Source organism: Mastomys coucha, unplaced genomic scaffold (genome assembly GCF_008632895.1).
Source record: "Mastomys coucha isolate ucsf_1 unplaced genomic scaffold, UCSF_Mcou_1 pScaffold21, whole genome shotgun sequence".
Lineage (NCBI taxonomy): Eukaryota > Metazoa > Chordata > Mammalia > Rodentia > Muridae > Mastomys > Mastomys coucha.
Window position 1 is genome coordinate 137551883 of NW_022196904.1, and position 13060 is coordinate 137564942.

At 49.3% G+C, this 13060-nt stretch overlaps 1 protein-coding gene across 2 annotated transcripts; it reads left to right on the forward strand.

Moving 5' to 3' along the window:
* Positions 1-3412: 3412 nt before the first annotated feature.
* Batf2 (basic leucine zipper ATF-like transcription factor 2) lies at positions 3413-12001 on the forward strand. 2 transcript variants are annotated; one of them, XM_031384712.1, is made up of 3 exons: positions 3413-3527; positions 5519-5623; positions 10830-12001. In XM_031384712.1, exons 1-3 carry the CDS (start codon positions 3489-3491, stop codon positions 11517-11519), a joined length of 834 nt encoding a protein of 277 aa, XP_031240572.1. In that variant the 5' UTR covers positions 3413-3488; the 3' UTR covers positions 11520-12001. The 2 variants fall into 2 exon arrangements, with proteins under 2 accessions (XP_031240572.1, XP_031240573.1); XM_031384713.1 differs by lacking the exon at positions 5519-5623 and having other exon boundaries at positions 3427-3527; positions 10830-11996.
* The last annotated feature ends 1059 nt before the right edge of the window (positions 12002-13060 follow it).

The following is a 13060-nucleotide window of genomic DNA, read 5'->3' on the forward strand; positions in this document are numbered from 1 at the left end:
AAAACCCCAGATCTTGCCCAGATGTTGACTTCTGCTGTGCAACATACTAGCGCTTATGTTTTCTGCTTCAGCAAATCCTTATTAACCCATTTTACAGAGGAGACACTGAAGAGTGACTGGACCAGCACAGAGCCTGATTGTTCTCTAAGGTCCTTCCAAAGAGCTGTTACCCCGAAAGGTTTCCCCGACCTCCCAGATAGGAAGCGTCCCACACACCTTTGAGTCACAGACTAAGGCTTAGCTTTCAGCAGGTCCTTCATGCTCTATGAGAAATCAGGCCAACTTCAGCACTAAAGGGTCAAGGAAGCCAGCCCTAAAACAAGGGATGCCCATCATGGGAAGATTTAGATTAGGAGATCCTTGTCCCCACGCAGCTGGAGGCCTGAGCATCTATTCCAACTCCAGCAGGTGTGGGAGGACATTGGGACCAAGCACCAATACTTTCTGGAGTCCACCAATCGATCCCCTCCCTGAGCCTTAGTTTTCTCACTGGCTAGAAGAAGCCTCTAGGTGTGTAGGTCCTATGGCACCACGTCTTCCAGGGAAATGTTGGGGACTCTGGATGTGTAAAGTCTCCACACTAAAACTGACTGCCTTTAATTCATTCATGTGATGATGGAGCAGCTGTTAGGCGAAGGCAGTTTTTGAGACATAGGGTCACTTCTGAGAGCAAGCCAGCCACTTGCTTTGGACCTCAGGTACTTGGGGAACCCTCAACTTCCACCTACCACACTGTAGGGGTCACAGGCCCACAAGAGCCCAGTAGAGAAGACTGAGGGTCCAGAAGAGAGACTGTGTTCTCCTTCCAGATCTGCCTCCCTGGGGGCGGGGGGAAGACCTTAACTCTCTAGGTTCTATGATCCTGCCCTTCAGGAATGTTCTTAATGTCTGTGGTTCCCTCCAAATTCATGTTTCAAACACCAAGCCTTCAGTTAGATATGGTGTCACACAGCTGTAGTTGTATCAACCTCAGGAGGCTAGCCTGGGTGTATAGTAAGGCCCTGCCTCAAAAAGAAGAGGAGGAAGGGGAGGAGAAGGAGTAGGAAGGGGAGGAGGAGGGAGAGGAGGAGGAGGACAAACAGTAGCAGCAGCAACTGCCACCACCAAGTGTGGTAGCTCACTAGGCAGAGGCGTTACTTTTAAGGCCAGCCTGATGCACATAGAGTCCTAAGCCAGCCGGGGCTACCTAGTGAGACCCTGTCCTAGATAACAAGAACACAAAGCTCAACCAAACTATAGAACTTGGTGCTACACATCCACGATCTCAGTGCTCCGGATGCTAAGTCCAAAGCATCCCTGTAAGTTTAAGGCTAGCCTGGGCAAGCCTTGGCAAGAGCTGAATCGGCTGGTGTTTTGCTGTGGGGCTTTTCTGCCTCTAAAGCTTTGGGAAATAAACATTGTTTAAGCCATCCAGGCTGCAGTATTGTGTTGGTTTGAGGTGACGAGGGCACTGGCTGAGCGAGGGCTCAGGGTGTGTGGTCCCACTGGTCTGGGAGTCCACCCACCTCTCAGGGAAACCTTGCAGGGCCATTTAAGGTTAAACATTACCCTGTACCCATCCCTGCCTGCCACTCCTTCTCCCTTCTGAAGATCAAGTCATAAATACCCCCCCCTTTCTTCTTCCTCTGGAAATGTGGTCTCCCAGGAGGAGGTACCCCTGTAGACTGTCCATCTCTCTTGGAAGCCCCTTGTCTAGGAGGTCAAGGGAGTCTAGTTAGAACTGCAGACTGAAGTAGGGACACTGGGTCCTGTCGTCTCAATAGGTGTTTTTGGGGTGACATCATACTCAAGCTTCTTCCAGATTGTTCCCCTGTGGAGTTCACAGACTGGCTTAATGAGCCCCTCAGGTGCCTGCATCCAGCTAGCGGCCCTACCTGATGTCTGGGAAATGAAGATAATTCCAAGAAATGGGCAGACTCATTGTACCAGGCCAACCTATGCCAGCCTCTGCCCCCAGGGCTCTCAGAAGCAAGGTGACAGGGTCCTGCTGGCACGTCCAATCTCACCAACCCACGTCAGTGATCCTAGAATCCAGATCCACTGCAAGTCTCAAGGAGGGGATGCACCTGCACCTGGCCGGGCAGTACTTTCTAGTAGGGGAAGGGCTCTCTTCATCCTGTTCCTTCCCTTCAGACAGCTCTGTAACTAGGACTGATTTTATCATCCACAGCAAAGGGATGAGCACACAGAAGCTACAGGCGGTATATTTGGTGGGCAGAGCACCAGGGCTCAGTCAAGTCTTCCATCTCTTAAGGCTCAAGCTGGCTTCAGGACCAGTTCTAGAGATGGCAAAAGATTCCTGCGTTCCATAACTCTGGTCATTACAGACATGGCTAATCAATTATGACATGGCAGACACTACTAGTCAATTGCAGTCTTTTATTTTTAATTTTACTTATTTATTAAGAGATACCATCTCTTATAGCCCAGGCTAGACCCCAATTCTGTGTAGCCATAAGTTGCCTTGACCTTCTGACTCTCTTGCCTCCATTTCGCCCCTGCTGGGCTTATACGCATGTGCCACTGTGCCCAGATTTAGCACTTTTTGTTTTTTAAATATAAACTTAGACATAAAGGTTCCTTTAAAAATTTTATTTTGGGGGCTTGAGAGATGACTCATTGGTTAAGATCACTGGCTGTTCTTCCAGAAGATCCAGGTTCAGTTTCTAGCACCCACATTTTTGCTTTTAAATATCTGAAACTAACTCCTAGACACCTGCCGAGCTCTGCATCCGAGTGCTGGGATCTGAAGGTGTGTGCCATCACGCCAGCTGATTGCTGATTTTTCCAGTCATGCCTCCAACATCGGTCTCAGAGAGTACGGAGTGGTCGTGTTGTCACAGTTCTTTTGTCAAGCCTCGGAACTTTTATATCTTGAGGATTTGTAGTTCTTACTCTGTATCCCAGGTTGGCTTCAAACTCATGAGTGATTCTCTGTCGTCTGCTTCTCCGGGGCAATCACCACACCAGGCACACCCAGCCCCAAACCTGGGAATTTGCTCCACCCTACCCTTATCCTTCATAGATAAGGAAACCAAAGTTCAGAGAAGGTGAGTCACCTTCTCAAAGCTGCACAGCTCCAGTGTGGACTGTGAACCTGGGCTTTCTTAGAGACCTGGAGGCTCCTTCATGAATCCCACCCCCACTCCGCTTCTCCTCTAGGTTCTGTCCCTGACATCCTGCCAGCCCTCCCCAGGATACCGTCTTGTTGCTCCTCCTGTCCACTCGCCACCATCCTTCCAGGGAAGGGGCCCAACCGGAAGGCAGCTCATGTTAGGAAGTTCCACCCGCATGAGCAAGCAAGAGCCAGGGATTCTGGGCAGCCCGTGGCTTTAGGAGAAAATGAAACTGGGTGTGCTGGGGGCGGAGTGGTCACTGGGGATTTAAAGAGCCACCACTTCCTTGGGCCTCCATAAGGCACTGGGAGGGGACAGCTGCTGAGGGGCCATCCAGGACCGGACTGAATCTCGGTTCCCCTTGTCTAAGCCATGCAACTCTGTGGGAGTGGCGCGCTGCTGACTGGGACAGTGAGTACAGGGGACTAGGAAAAAGAGCTGCCAAGGGTCCCAGGGCCCAGACCAGGAAGGATGCAGTAAGGTCACCGTGGTCTGTGTAACCTAGGACTGGGCTCCACACTCCCACCTCAGGGTTTAATTCCTCCTGGGCATTGGGATGAAGCTTTCTCAGCTCTCACACTGCAGACCAGCCTCCAGCTTTGAACTTGGACCCCGTGTCTGTACTGCTTGCTCTCAAGCCATTTGCTCCCACCTTGTGGCCTTTTCCAGATCTTTCCCTTCTCTCCTCACTCTCTCAAATCGCAGCTGCCTTCTTTCCTCACTGACTCTTTCTTTCCCCAGCCTCTATTTTGGTCCTCTGGGGTCTGTAGTCTGACCTGAGGACCAAATTATAGCCACAATCCAAGGAACGTGCAGAAGTCCTCAGCCAGAGTGGCTGGCGTCTTGCCTGAGGTGGAGTGACAGAGATAGGGTCCAGCTCTAGGCATTTGGCCTCAAGTTCCATTTAAGTTTTGTGGTCCCCAGAGTTGGAAGGCTCAGGGCTATCAGGAGCAGTCCCCTCTCTGTCCAATGGACTCCCCATTACTTCTAGGCAGCTGCCCCCCTGCAGTGTGAATGAGCATGGAGTCTTGTACACCTCTTCTGTGCCAGGCAAATATTCTTCAGGTAGGTGACATTCCTGCTTTGCTTGAGAAAAGATCTCGTGTATCCCAGGCTGGCTTCAAACTCACTGTGTAGCCAAGTCTGGCCTGCACTAGCCCTTGCATCAGAATTACAGGCAGGCACCGTTACGTCTGGCCATTTTGCCTATTTTTCTTGTTGTTGTTGTTTGTTTTGTCTCCTCCTGTTCCTACTCCTCCTTTTTCTTCTTCTTTCTCCCACTTCTATAACCTTCTAGCTCAGTGCCTGGTACATAGTAGGTGCTTAATAAATGTCTGTTGAAGGGATGGGGAGATGGCATCATCAGTGCCGTACTTGTCTCGTAAGCATGGAGACCTGAGCTTGGTCCCTAGCATCCATTTAAAACACCTGGGTGGGTGCCAAGCACTTGTAATCCCAGCAGAGGGAAAGGAGTGCTTGCTGATGAAGCAGCTTGGTCTTATTGGTGAGTCCTAGGCCAGTGAGAGACTATGTGTCACAAACAAACAAACAAACAAGGTGGGGGCTGGAGAGAAGGTCTATCAGTTAGGAACACCTTACTGCTCTTGGAGAGGACCCGAGACTGGTTCCCAGCACCTTCATGGGGCAGCCCGCAGCCAAACCACCTGTAACTCTAGCTCCAGAGAACTTAACACCCTCTTCTGGTCTCCAAGGGTACGTAAACTCACATGCGCACACAGGTCACCACATATACACACACGGCTTAAAAAATTAAAAGAAGGCAGATGGCTTCTGAGCACGAATGATACTTACGGTTGTCCTCCTAAGATGCACACACACACACACACACACACACACACACACACACACACACGAAATTAAATGTTGTTTGAGTAAGTGAATGCCAGCACTTTGAGACTGAGCTGGGGACAAGCACACGGAATCATATCAGACCCTGGCCCTGCTGCCTTTGTGGAGCTGTGGGCTGGAAGAAGATCATAGAAATGGCAGCTCACTCTGGGGTGTCTACTCCCAGCTTCTCTCCTCCACCAGCTGTGGGCAGTTGGGAAAACACATGTGCCTCTGTTCTACCCTTGAGATTATTCTACTCAGAAGAAGCCAAGGCTGGCTTTTGAGAATGTGTGTTTGAGGTTGCTATGGTCTGGGTTCAAATCCCACCCTCCCTACTTATGTAAACTGTAAGCTGGACACCGGGTAGGGCTGGCGTTACTGTAAGTGTCTTCAGGAGGATTGTTGGTGCCGTGGGAGGGAGGAGACAGACTGTGGGAGAACAGAGCTTCTCAGGGACTAGATTTAAGAAAGACAATGTTCCAAGTAGCTAGTCACAGTAGAGGGGGCAGGCTGCTACCAGGACCCCAGCACCTCTGCCTCCTGCCTCATAGGACCTTGAGGAGTCTCAGAAACAGCTGAAGAAGAAGCAGAAGAACCGGCTGGCTGCCCAGCGCAGCCGGCAGAAGCACACCAGTAAGGCTGATGCTCTGCACCAGGTAGGGATAGCCTCGCTCTTGCCTCAAAAGACTGAGTAACTTACACTGAAGAGTTCTTCTCTCTCTTCTCTTTAAAAAGAAATTATGTATATGAGTGCTCTATCTGCATATACACCTATATGCCAGAAGAGGACATCAGATCATGTTATAGTTGTGAGCCCCCTTCAGGTGCTGGGAATTGAACTCAGGGCCTCTGGAAGAGCAGCCAGTGTTCTTACCTGTTGAGCCATCTCTCCAGGCCCTCTCTTTCTTTTTAAAAGTTTATCTTATTTTACGTGTATGTGTATTGGAATTTTCCTAGCATATATTTGTCTGTAACAACATGTGTGCCATGCTCGTGGAGGCCAGGAGAGGGCAGAAGAGCCCCCTGGGACTAGGGTTACAAACTGTTGTGAGCCCCCATGTAGGTGCTGGAAATGGAGCCTGCTCCCTCAGGAAGAGCAGCCAGTACTTTTAACCAATGAACTGCCTCTCTAGGCCCAGAACAGAGTTTCATTTCTTAGGACTGGGAACTAGTCCCAGCATGACCCGGCATCGGCCCAGCAGGTAGTGAAGACCTTTCGAGGAGGCAAGGCAAAGCAAGGACATGACATGGTATGGGAGGAGTATGCCAGAAACATAACCTGCTAACCTACAAGTGGATCAGTCCACCCTACCCAGTGGCCTTCACTCCATAGTCATCCATGCTGCTCCCTTGCATCCATTAACTCATGAGTGGATTAGTCATCCTTTACAGTAGCCTTCTCTCACACCCCCCATGTTGCTTCTCTCCTGAGACTCCAGGTGCCATGGGGGTTGGGCACCAGATTGTCCCATTCCATTCTGCGTGTAATCACCTACAACAGGGCCTAGCAGAAAAAACAGGCCTCACAATTCACTGCAAAGCAAATGACAGCATCGGGATAAGGAGCTCTGGAAACACGCCGTTGGGGAGGACACATCCGTTCACTCTGTCTGGTGTTCTGGATGCTGGGGAACGCAAGTCCAGACCAGAGTCGTGGTGCTGGACGAATGCTATCACCAAGCTGCATCTCCAGCCCCTGTTATTTGTTTGTTTGTTTGTTTATTAGATTTTAATTGATTGTAAGTGTGAGAGATGCTTATGTACCACAGCATGCATGTGGAGGCTAGAGGACAACCCTGTAAAAGCAGTTTTCTCCTTTCATGTTTGCATGGATCCAGGGATCAAACAGGCCATCACGCTTGTGTGGCAAAGCACCTGTCCCTGCTGAATCACCTCACTAGACTGGCTTACTTTTTATTTATTTGTTTGTTTATATACTTATTATTTATTAAGACAGGCTTTCTCTGTCTAGCCCTGGCTTTCCTGGAATTCACTATGTAGACCGGGCTGGCCTGGAACTCACAGAGATCTGTCTACTTTTGTCTTTCAAGTGCTGGGATTAAAGACATGCATTACTATGCCTGGCTTATTTTATTTTGAATCATGTATATGTGTGTGTCTGTGTGCTGGTAGGTGCATTGCCCACGAGGGCCAGAGATGTCAGAGCCCTCTGGAACTGGAGTTACAGGTGGTTGTGAGCTGTCTGACCTGGGTGCTGGGAGTTAAACTTGGGTCCTCTGGAAGACCAGTCCTCTTTTTTTTTTTTTTTTTTTTTTTTTTTTTTTTTTTTTTTTTTTTTTTCTGTTTTTTTTGAGACAGGTTTTCTCTACATAGCCCTGGCTGTCCTAGAACTCACTCTGTAGACCAGGCTGGTCTCAAACTCAGAAATCTGCCTGCCTCTGCCTCCCAAGTGCTGGGATTAAAGGCGTGCACCACCACTGCCTGGCCAGTTCACTGTCTTAACCACTGATGCCTCTGCTCTCTGGTGCTAGAATTAGAGGCACGTGCCACCATGCCTAGTTTATGAACTGCCAAGGGATGATCTTAGGACTTCATTTGTGCCAGGTGAACACTCTACCAACTAAGCTATGGCCAGCCAAGATGCTTTAGACACATCCTCTCTGGGGCTGCAGACAGGGCTCAGGCAGTAAGAGCACTTGCTGGGCCTAAGCTCCACCTTTGAGATTCACACAGTGAAAGAAGAGAACCGACTCCTGAAAGTCGTTCTCCGACCCCCACACCTGCACTGTGGTCGGATGTGCCCAGGTACATATGCACATGCTAAATACGTACATAAGTAAAATGTACTTTAAATCTCTGTAAAGAAAAGAAATGGCCTTCCCATCTTTAGAAACCATTGTGCAGATGGGGCTGCTGAAGGCTCTAAGGCCTTTCAGAATGGAGGCCATGGTTGTACCACATGTCACGCAGAATGCCCTTGAAGCTTCTCCTTTTAAAATGTCCACAAAGGGGACTGAAGGAGGCTGAGTTATTCATTCAGACTTACAAGATTCGGAAATAAAATTCTCTCCACATCTTTGCCATTACCAGCACCATAAGTGGTATTTAGAAGTGCAAGCTTGGCATGGAGGGAGGTGAGGTGTGAATAGAAAGCCTGATCCTTGGAGTCACATAGTGAGAGGAGAGCACCTAGTGCCATTAGCCCTCTGGCCTCCACACATGGGTCAGGCCACATGCCACTCCCCACAAAATGTTAAAAAAAATAACTGAAGCACAGCCCTTGCATGGCGGCACATGCCCCAGTGGGTTATGCTCCAAGAGGATCAATAGCCTTATAAAGAGGTTGGCATGTGCCTCCGATCCTAAGGTTAGGGAGCTAGAGTCTGGAGGATCAGGAATTCAAGGCCAGTTTAGGCTGTATGTAGCTCTTCCCCAAAACAAAACTGCATGTTGATGGCTGTCCTGTGGGTTTTCAGAACCTAGCATTTAGCAGAATAGAGCTTAGAAAATGCTGACTCAGGGGTACCCACAACCACCTATGCAATAGTACCCTGAATCCCTTATGTAAGAACTGATGCCTTCTGGGGACCCAGACACTGAGCCCTGGCCTTTAGCAGACTCAATGTATCCAGAAAGAATGACCTTGAGTTTCCCTATAAAGGCCATATCAAGAGTGGCATGGGGGCAGGGTTCAAAGCATCTTGGCAGAGCAGACAGCAGTCATGTGAAAGAAGCAGATCCCGGTGGGAAGGACAGGAATTAAGAGAGAAGCTTTGAGCCCCACAGCAATGCATTCAGATCCTGGAGTCTTGGGAACCTTTAATAGCTTCAGCCCAGACTCAGTGGCACAGGAGGGCATGGTGACACATGCCTATAATCTGAGAATTTGGGAGGCCGAGACAAGGAGGAAGGGCCACAATGAGATCAAGGTTAGCCTGAGCTATAGAGGGAGACCTGTCTCAATAAACCTGGATACTGGGAGATGTTTTAGTGGGTAATGAGAACTTATTTCTCTGATGGTGAAATGAGCCAATTCAGGCCAGATTAGGTTATATTAAATGCAGGTTTATTGGGAAGCTGTTCTTGGTTGAGTTCACTGGCCCCAAGGACAGAGATCAGGGAAGTCACCATGGTGTGTGTGTGTGTGTGTGTGAGGGGTAGAAACAGAAAATGTACACACACAAAGAAGAGAAAGAAGGCTGGGCAGTGGTGGCACATGCCTTTAACCCCAGCACTTGGGAGGCAGAGGCAGGTAGATTTCGGAGTTCGAGGCCAGCCTGGTCTACAGAATGAGATACAGAATAGCCGGGGCTACAGAGAAACCCTGTCTCGAAGAAAAAAAAGAAGAGAAAGAAGGAGGGAGGGAGGAAACCAAAATGTCTGGATTATATAGTGAAGAGCCTCTGGGCTAGAAAGTTCAGGGTAGAGCGGGCAATGGGTAGGGACTGAGGAATGCTGGGAGGACCTGGAGGCCGGGTCTGCTTTGATAGGTAAGAACCTTTGTTGTAGAAAGTATTTAATCTCAATCTGGAGGTTTCTGCTCTGCCTTTGACCATTCAGTTCCTGGATAAAAGCCACACAACCTTTATATTTATAATAAACCTTAACCATCAGTAGAACTGGGCAGATATCTACCCTCTATGCTATTATATCTACTTTCCTATCAATAATTCAGAGTTATAATTTGCTGTGTTCTATGGCTGCTATTCATTCCAATTGGCAAGACCTCATGGCCGTGTTTTGAAATTTCTTACCCCATGGCACCTTCTGCTCTCTCCACATTCTCTCTCTCCTCCTTGTGGTTCTCCTCAGATCCCCAGCCTGGAACACAAAACCCCACCTATCTCAATTCTACCCAGCTATAGGCTGTAGGTATCTTTATTCCCCGAATCAGGGATAACTTGGGGCACAAGGTCACACTTGGGTCTTGTCCCTGGAGGGACCCAGGCCTGGGTGTCAGAGGTGGGGTAGAATTTAGCATTACAATACATAGCAAAAGATCAAATCTCAGCCTTGCTTGTTTTTGCAAGCCCTCCCATCATGCTTTTGTAGCTTTGCTGTGCAAGCATGAGGACCAAGAGTTCAGATCTCTAACACCAAGTTAGCAATGCTGGGTGTGGCTACCTGTGCCTGTAGCTGCAGCATTAGAGGCAGGGACAAGCACATCCCAGGAGCTTGCTGCCTAAAATGTCCAGCTTCAGGGTTATGGAGAGATCCAGACTCAAGGGAATGTGAGGCAGAGAACAAGAGAGGAAGATAACCAATGTCTTCCTGTTACATCCTCATTTGTTTACAGTGCCTCCTCCCCAGCCAAACAAAGATCCAGTCCAAATCCATTAAAAAAGAATAATGTGAGCCGGGAGGTGGTGGCGAATGCCTTTAATCCCAGCACTTGGGAGGCAGAACCAGGTGGATTTCTGAGTTCGAGGCCAGCCTGGTCTATAGAGTGAGTTCCAGGACAGCCAGACCTATACAGAGAAACCCTGTCTTGAAAATACAAAAAAAAAAAAAAAAAAAAAAAAAAAAAAAAAAAAAAAAAAAAAAAAATACTGTGACTGAATGGGCCAATAAAGTGATGGGATGGGGATAGGGCAATTTGTTTTTGTTTTTGTTTTTGAGAGACAGGGTTTTTCTGTAGAGCTCTGGCTGTCCTGGAATTCACTCTGGCTGGCCTGGGGGGTAGGGCAATTTGAAGCCAGGTGGCGATAGATCCTGGATGAGGAATGGTGCGTCTCAGAAGAGCCATACTGGGCTCTGGCAAGGCCACAGCTCAATACAATACAGCTCAGCACAGTACAATAGCCAAGAGGTTCTATCTGGACATTCATATCCTATAGCAGTGAGAACCCCAGATAGTGTCCCGATGCTGACATCCCTCCCCACCATCCGTTTCTCCTCCAGCAGCACGAATCCTTGGAGAAACAGAACCATGCCCTTCGGAAGGAGATCCAGGCCTTGCAGTCTGAGCTGGCAGGGTGGGGCCGGACACTGCATTTGCATGAACGCCTGTGCGGAGTGGACTGTGCTCCCTGCCCTATTCTGCTGCCCTCTGGATGCTCAATCCAGGCCAAGCAACTCTCAGGACAACCCACCCCTCATGGATACCGTGACTGCCAGGAACAACTGGGCATGTTCCAGACTCCTGGCTCCTCTCCCCGTGCCCAGCATCTCTCTCCAGGCCCATGCTATAATGAGTCTCCGGGCCTCCTCCCTTCCCCACAGCTCTCACTGACCTTTGACCCTCTCATGGTGAGGACACCTCCAGCCCAGCTCTCCCCCAGCCCTGTTCTGTCTGCACCATCGTCTTCTGGCTCCAGCCTGATGGGGTCTTTCTCTAAGTTTGATGCCCTCATACCCAGCCCCCCAGACCAGCTGGTCCCTCCACAGCCCCTCAGGCTGGAGCAGCCCACTAGTGAGAGGCTGGCATCCTCCGATTCTCCAGCTGCTCTGGGACCAGAGTGTCCACAGAACAGAGAGTGTTTGCCCGCACTGTCTGGCTCCTCTGCTCATTGGCAGAAGTCACCTGTGGCCCCTAGCCCACAGGCCCTCGTGGCCTTCCCCCTGCTTTCTTCTGCGAAAGTCCACTTCTAGCCTACGTTTAGAGAGGGGCTGCCTTACTTGGGTTCCTGAGGCAGCCTGAGCACCCAGAAGCTCTTCCATTTTTGCTCTTCCTGAGTTACTCAGGGCCTACCACTGTGGACCACACAAAGCTATCCCATCCCACGACACCACAAAGGATGATGGGAGGGCCTTGAGGTACAAGAACCTTGAACCTGGCTGGAACATTGCCTGTGTCCTTCTTGGCAGCACTCTCAACTCTGCACACTACCATCGGGCTCCCCCAAAATGGCTCCTTCATGGTTCTTGTGACTACTGGGGCCATGGCAGCTCGGAGAGTAAGTGGCATCTCTGAAAGGGTGGTCATTCACAGCATCTCCATGTGCCTTGAGCTCTTCACCAGGTTTTCACACATGGAACTGAGTGAGACAGTGTGTCAGAAGTGGACCCACTGCTGGATTAGAGCACACGTCTCGGCACATGTGACGGTAAATAAAGTGTTTCCCCTGCCTCTTTCTCTGCTTTGCCAGGTTGTTGGAAACTGGTTACACTCTTGGCTTAAAAAATATGTATATGTACATGTATATTTATACTTATATGTGTATGCACAAATGAATGAACTGGGCGTAGTGGTGCACTCCTTTTATTCCAGCCCTCAGGAGATAGAGGCAGAGTCATCTCTGTGAGTTCCAGGATTGCCTCGTCCACATAATTCCAAGACAGCGAGGGTGGTATGGAGAGACTGTTTGAAAAAATGAAAAGCCAACAAAATTATGTGTATGAGTGGTCTTGCCTCTGTGTGTGTGTGCGTGCATATATATATATATATACATATATAAATACATATATATACACACATACACACGTGTATGTGTGTGTGTATGTGTGTGTGTGTGTACCACATCCATACTTGGTCAGAAAAGATCATCAGATCTCCTGGGACTAGAGTTACAAATGGTGTAAGACACCAAGTGGACACTCGGAACTGAACCTAAGTCCTCTGCAAGAACAAGTGCTGTTAGCCCTGAAGCAACTCTCAGGCCCATGCACTCTAACTGTTGAAGCCATGGGGTCTTCAGAACGAAAGAGTAGCTGGTTGATGCTCAGTGGATAAACTGCCTTCCATGCAAGCCTGCTGTCAAGTCCTGGAATGCGTGGCGGGAGGGAGACCTGACTCCACAACGCTGTCCTCCACGCTTTTCCAGCAGCCTGAGCACATGTGTCCCCAGCCCCAAATTACTTTTATTTTTATTTTTTTTTATTTTTTTTAAGCCTTAATTTTATTTTTTAAAGAAAAAAAAAAGATCTAGAATCTTCAGAGAGGCATTCCTTATGGACGGCCTGACCCCACCTACTTCCAGTAGCATTGGTGAGGGAACAGGCCTGGAACTGGCTGGGCAATGGGGAGATGCCCTTGTCCACGAGTGAGGACTGAGTTCAGATCTCCAGAGCCAGAGTAAAACCAAGCCCAGGAGCATGTGCCTGTAGCCCTGTCTCCTCAACTGCAGGATGTAAAGCAGAGACAGGAGAGTCCATGGACAGGCCTTACTGTGCCAGCACCCCGGCGTGTGCAG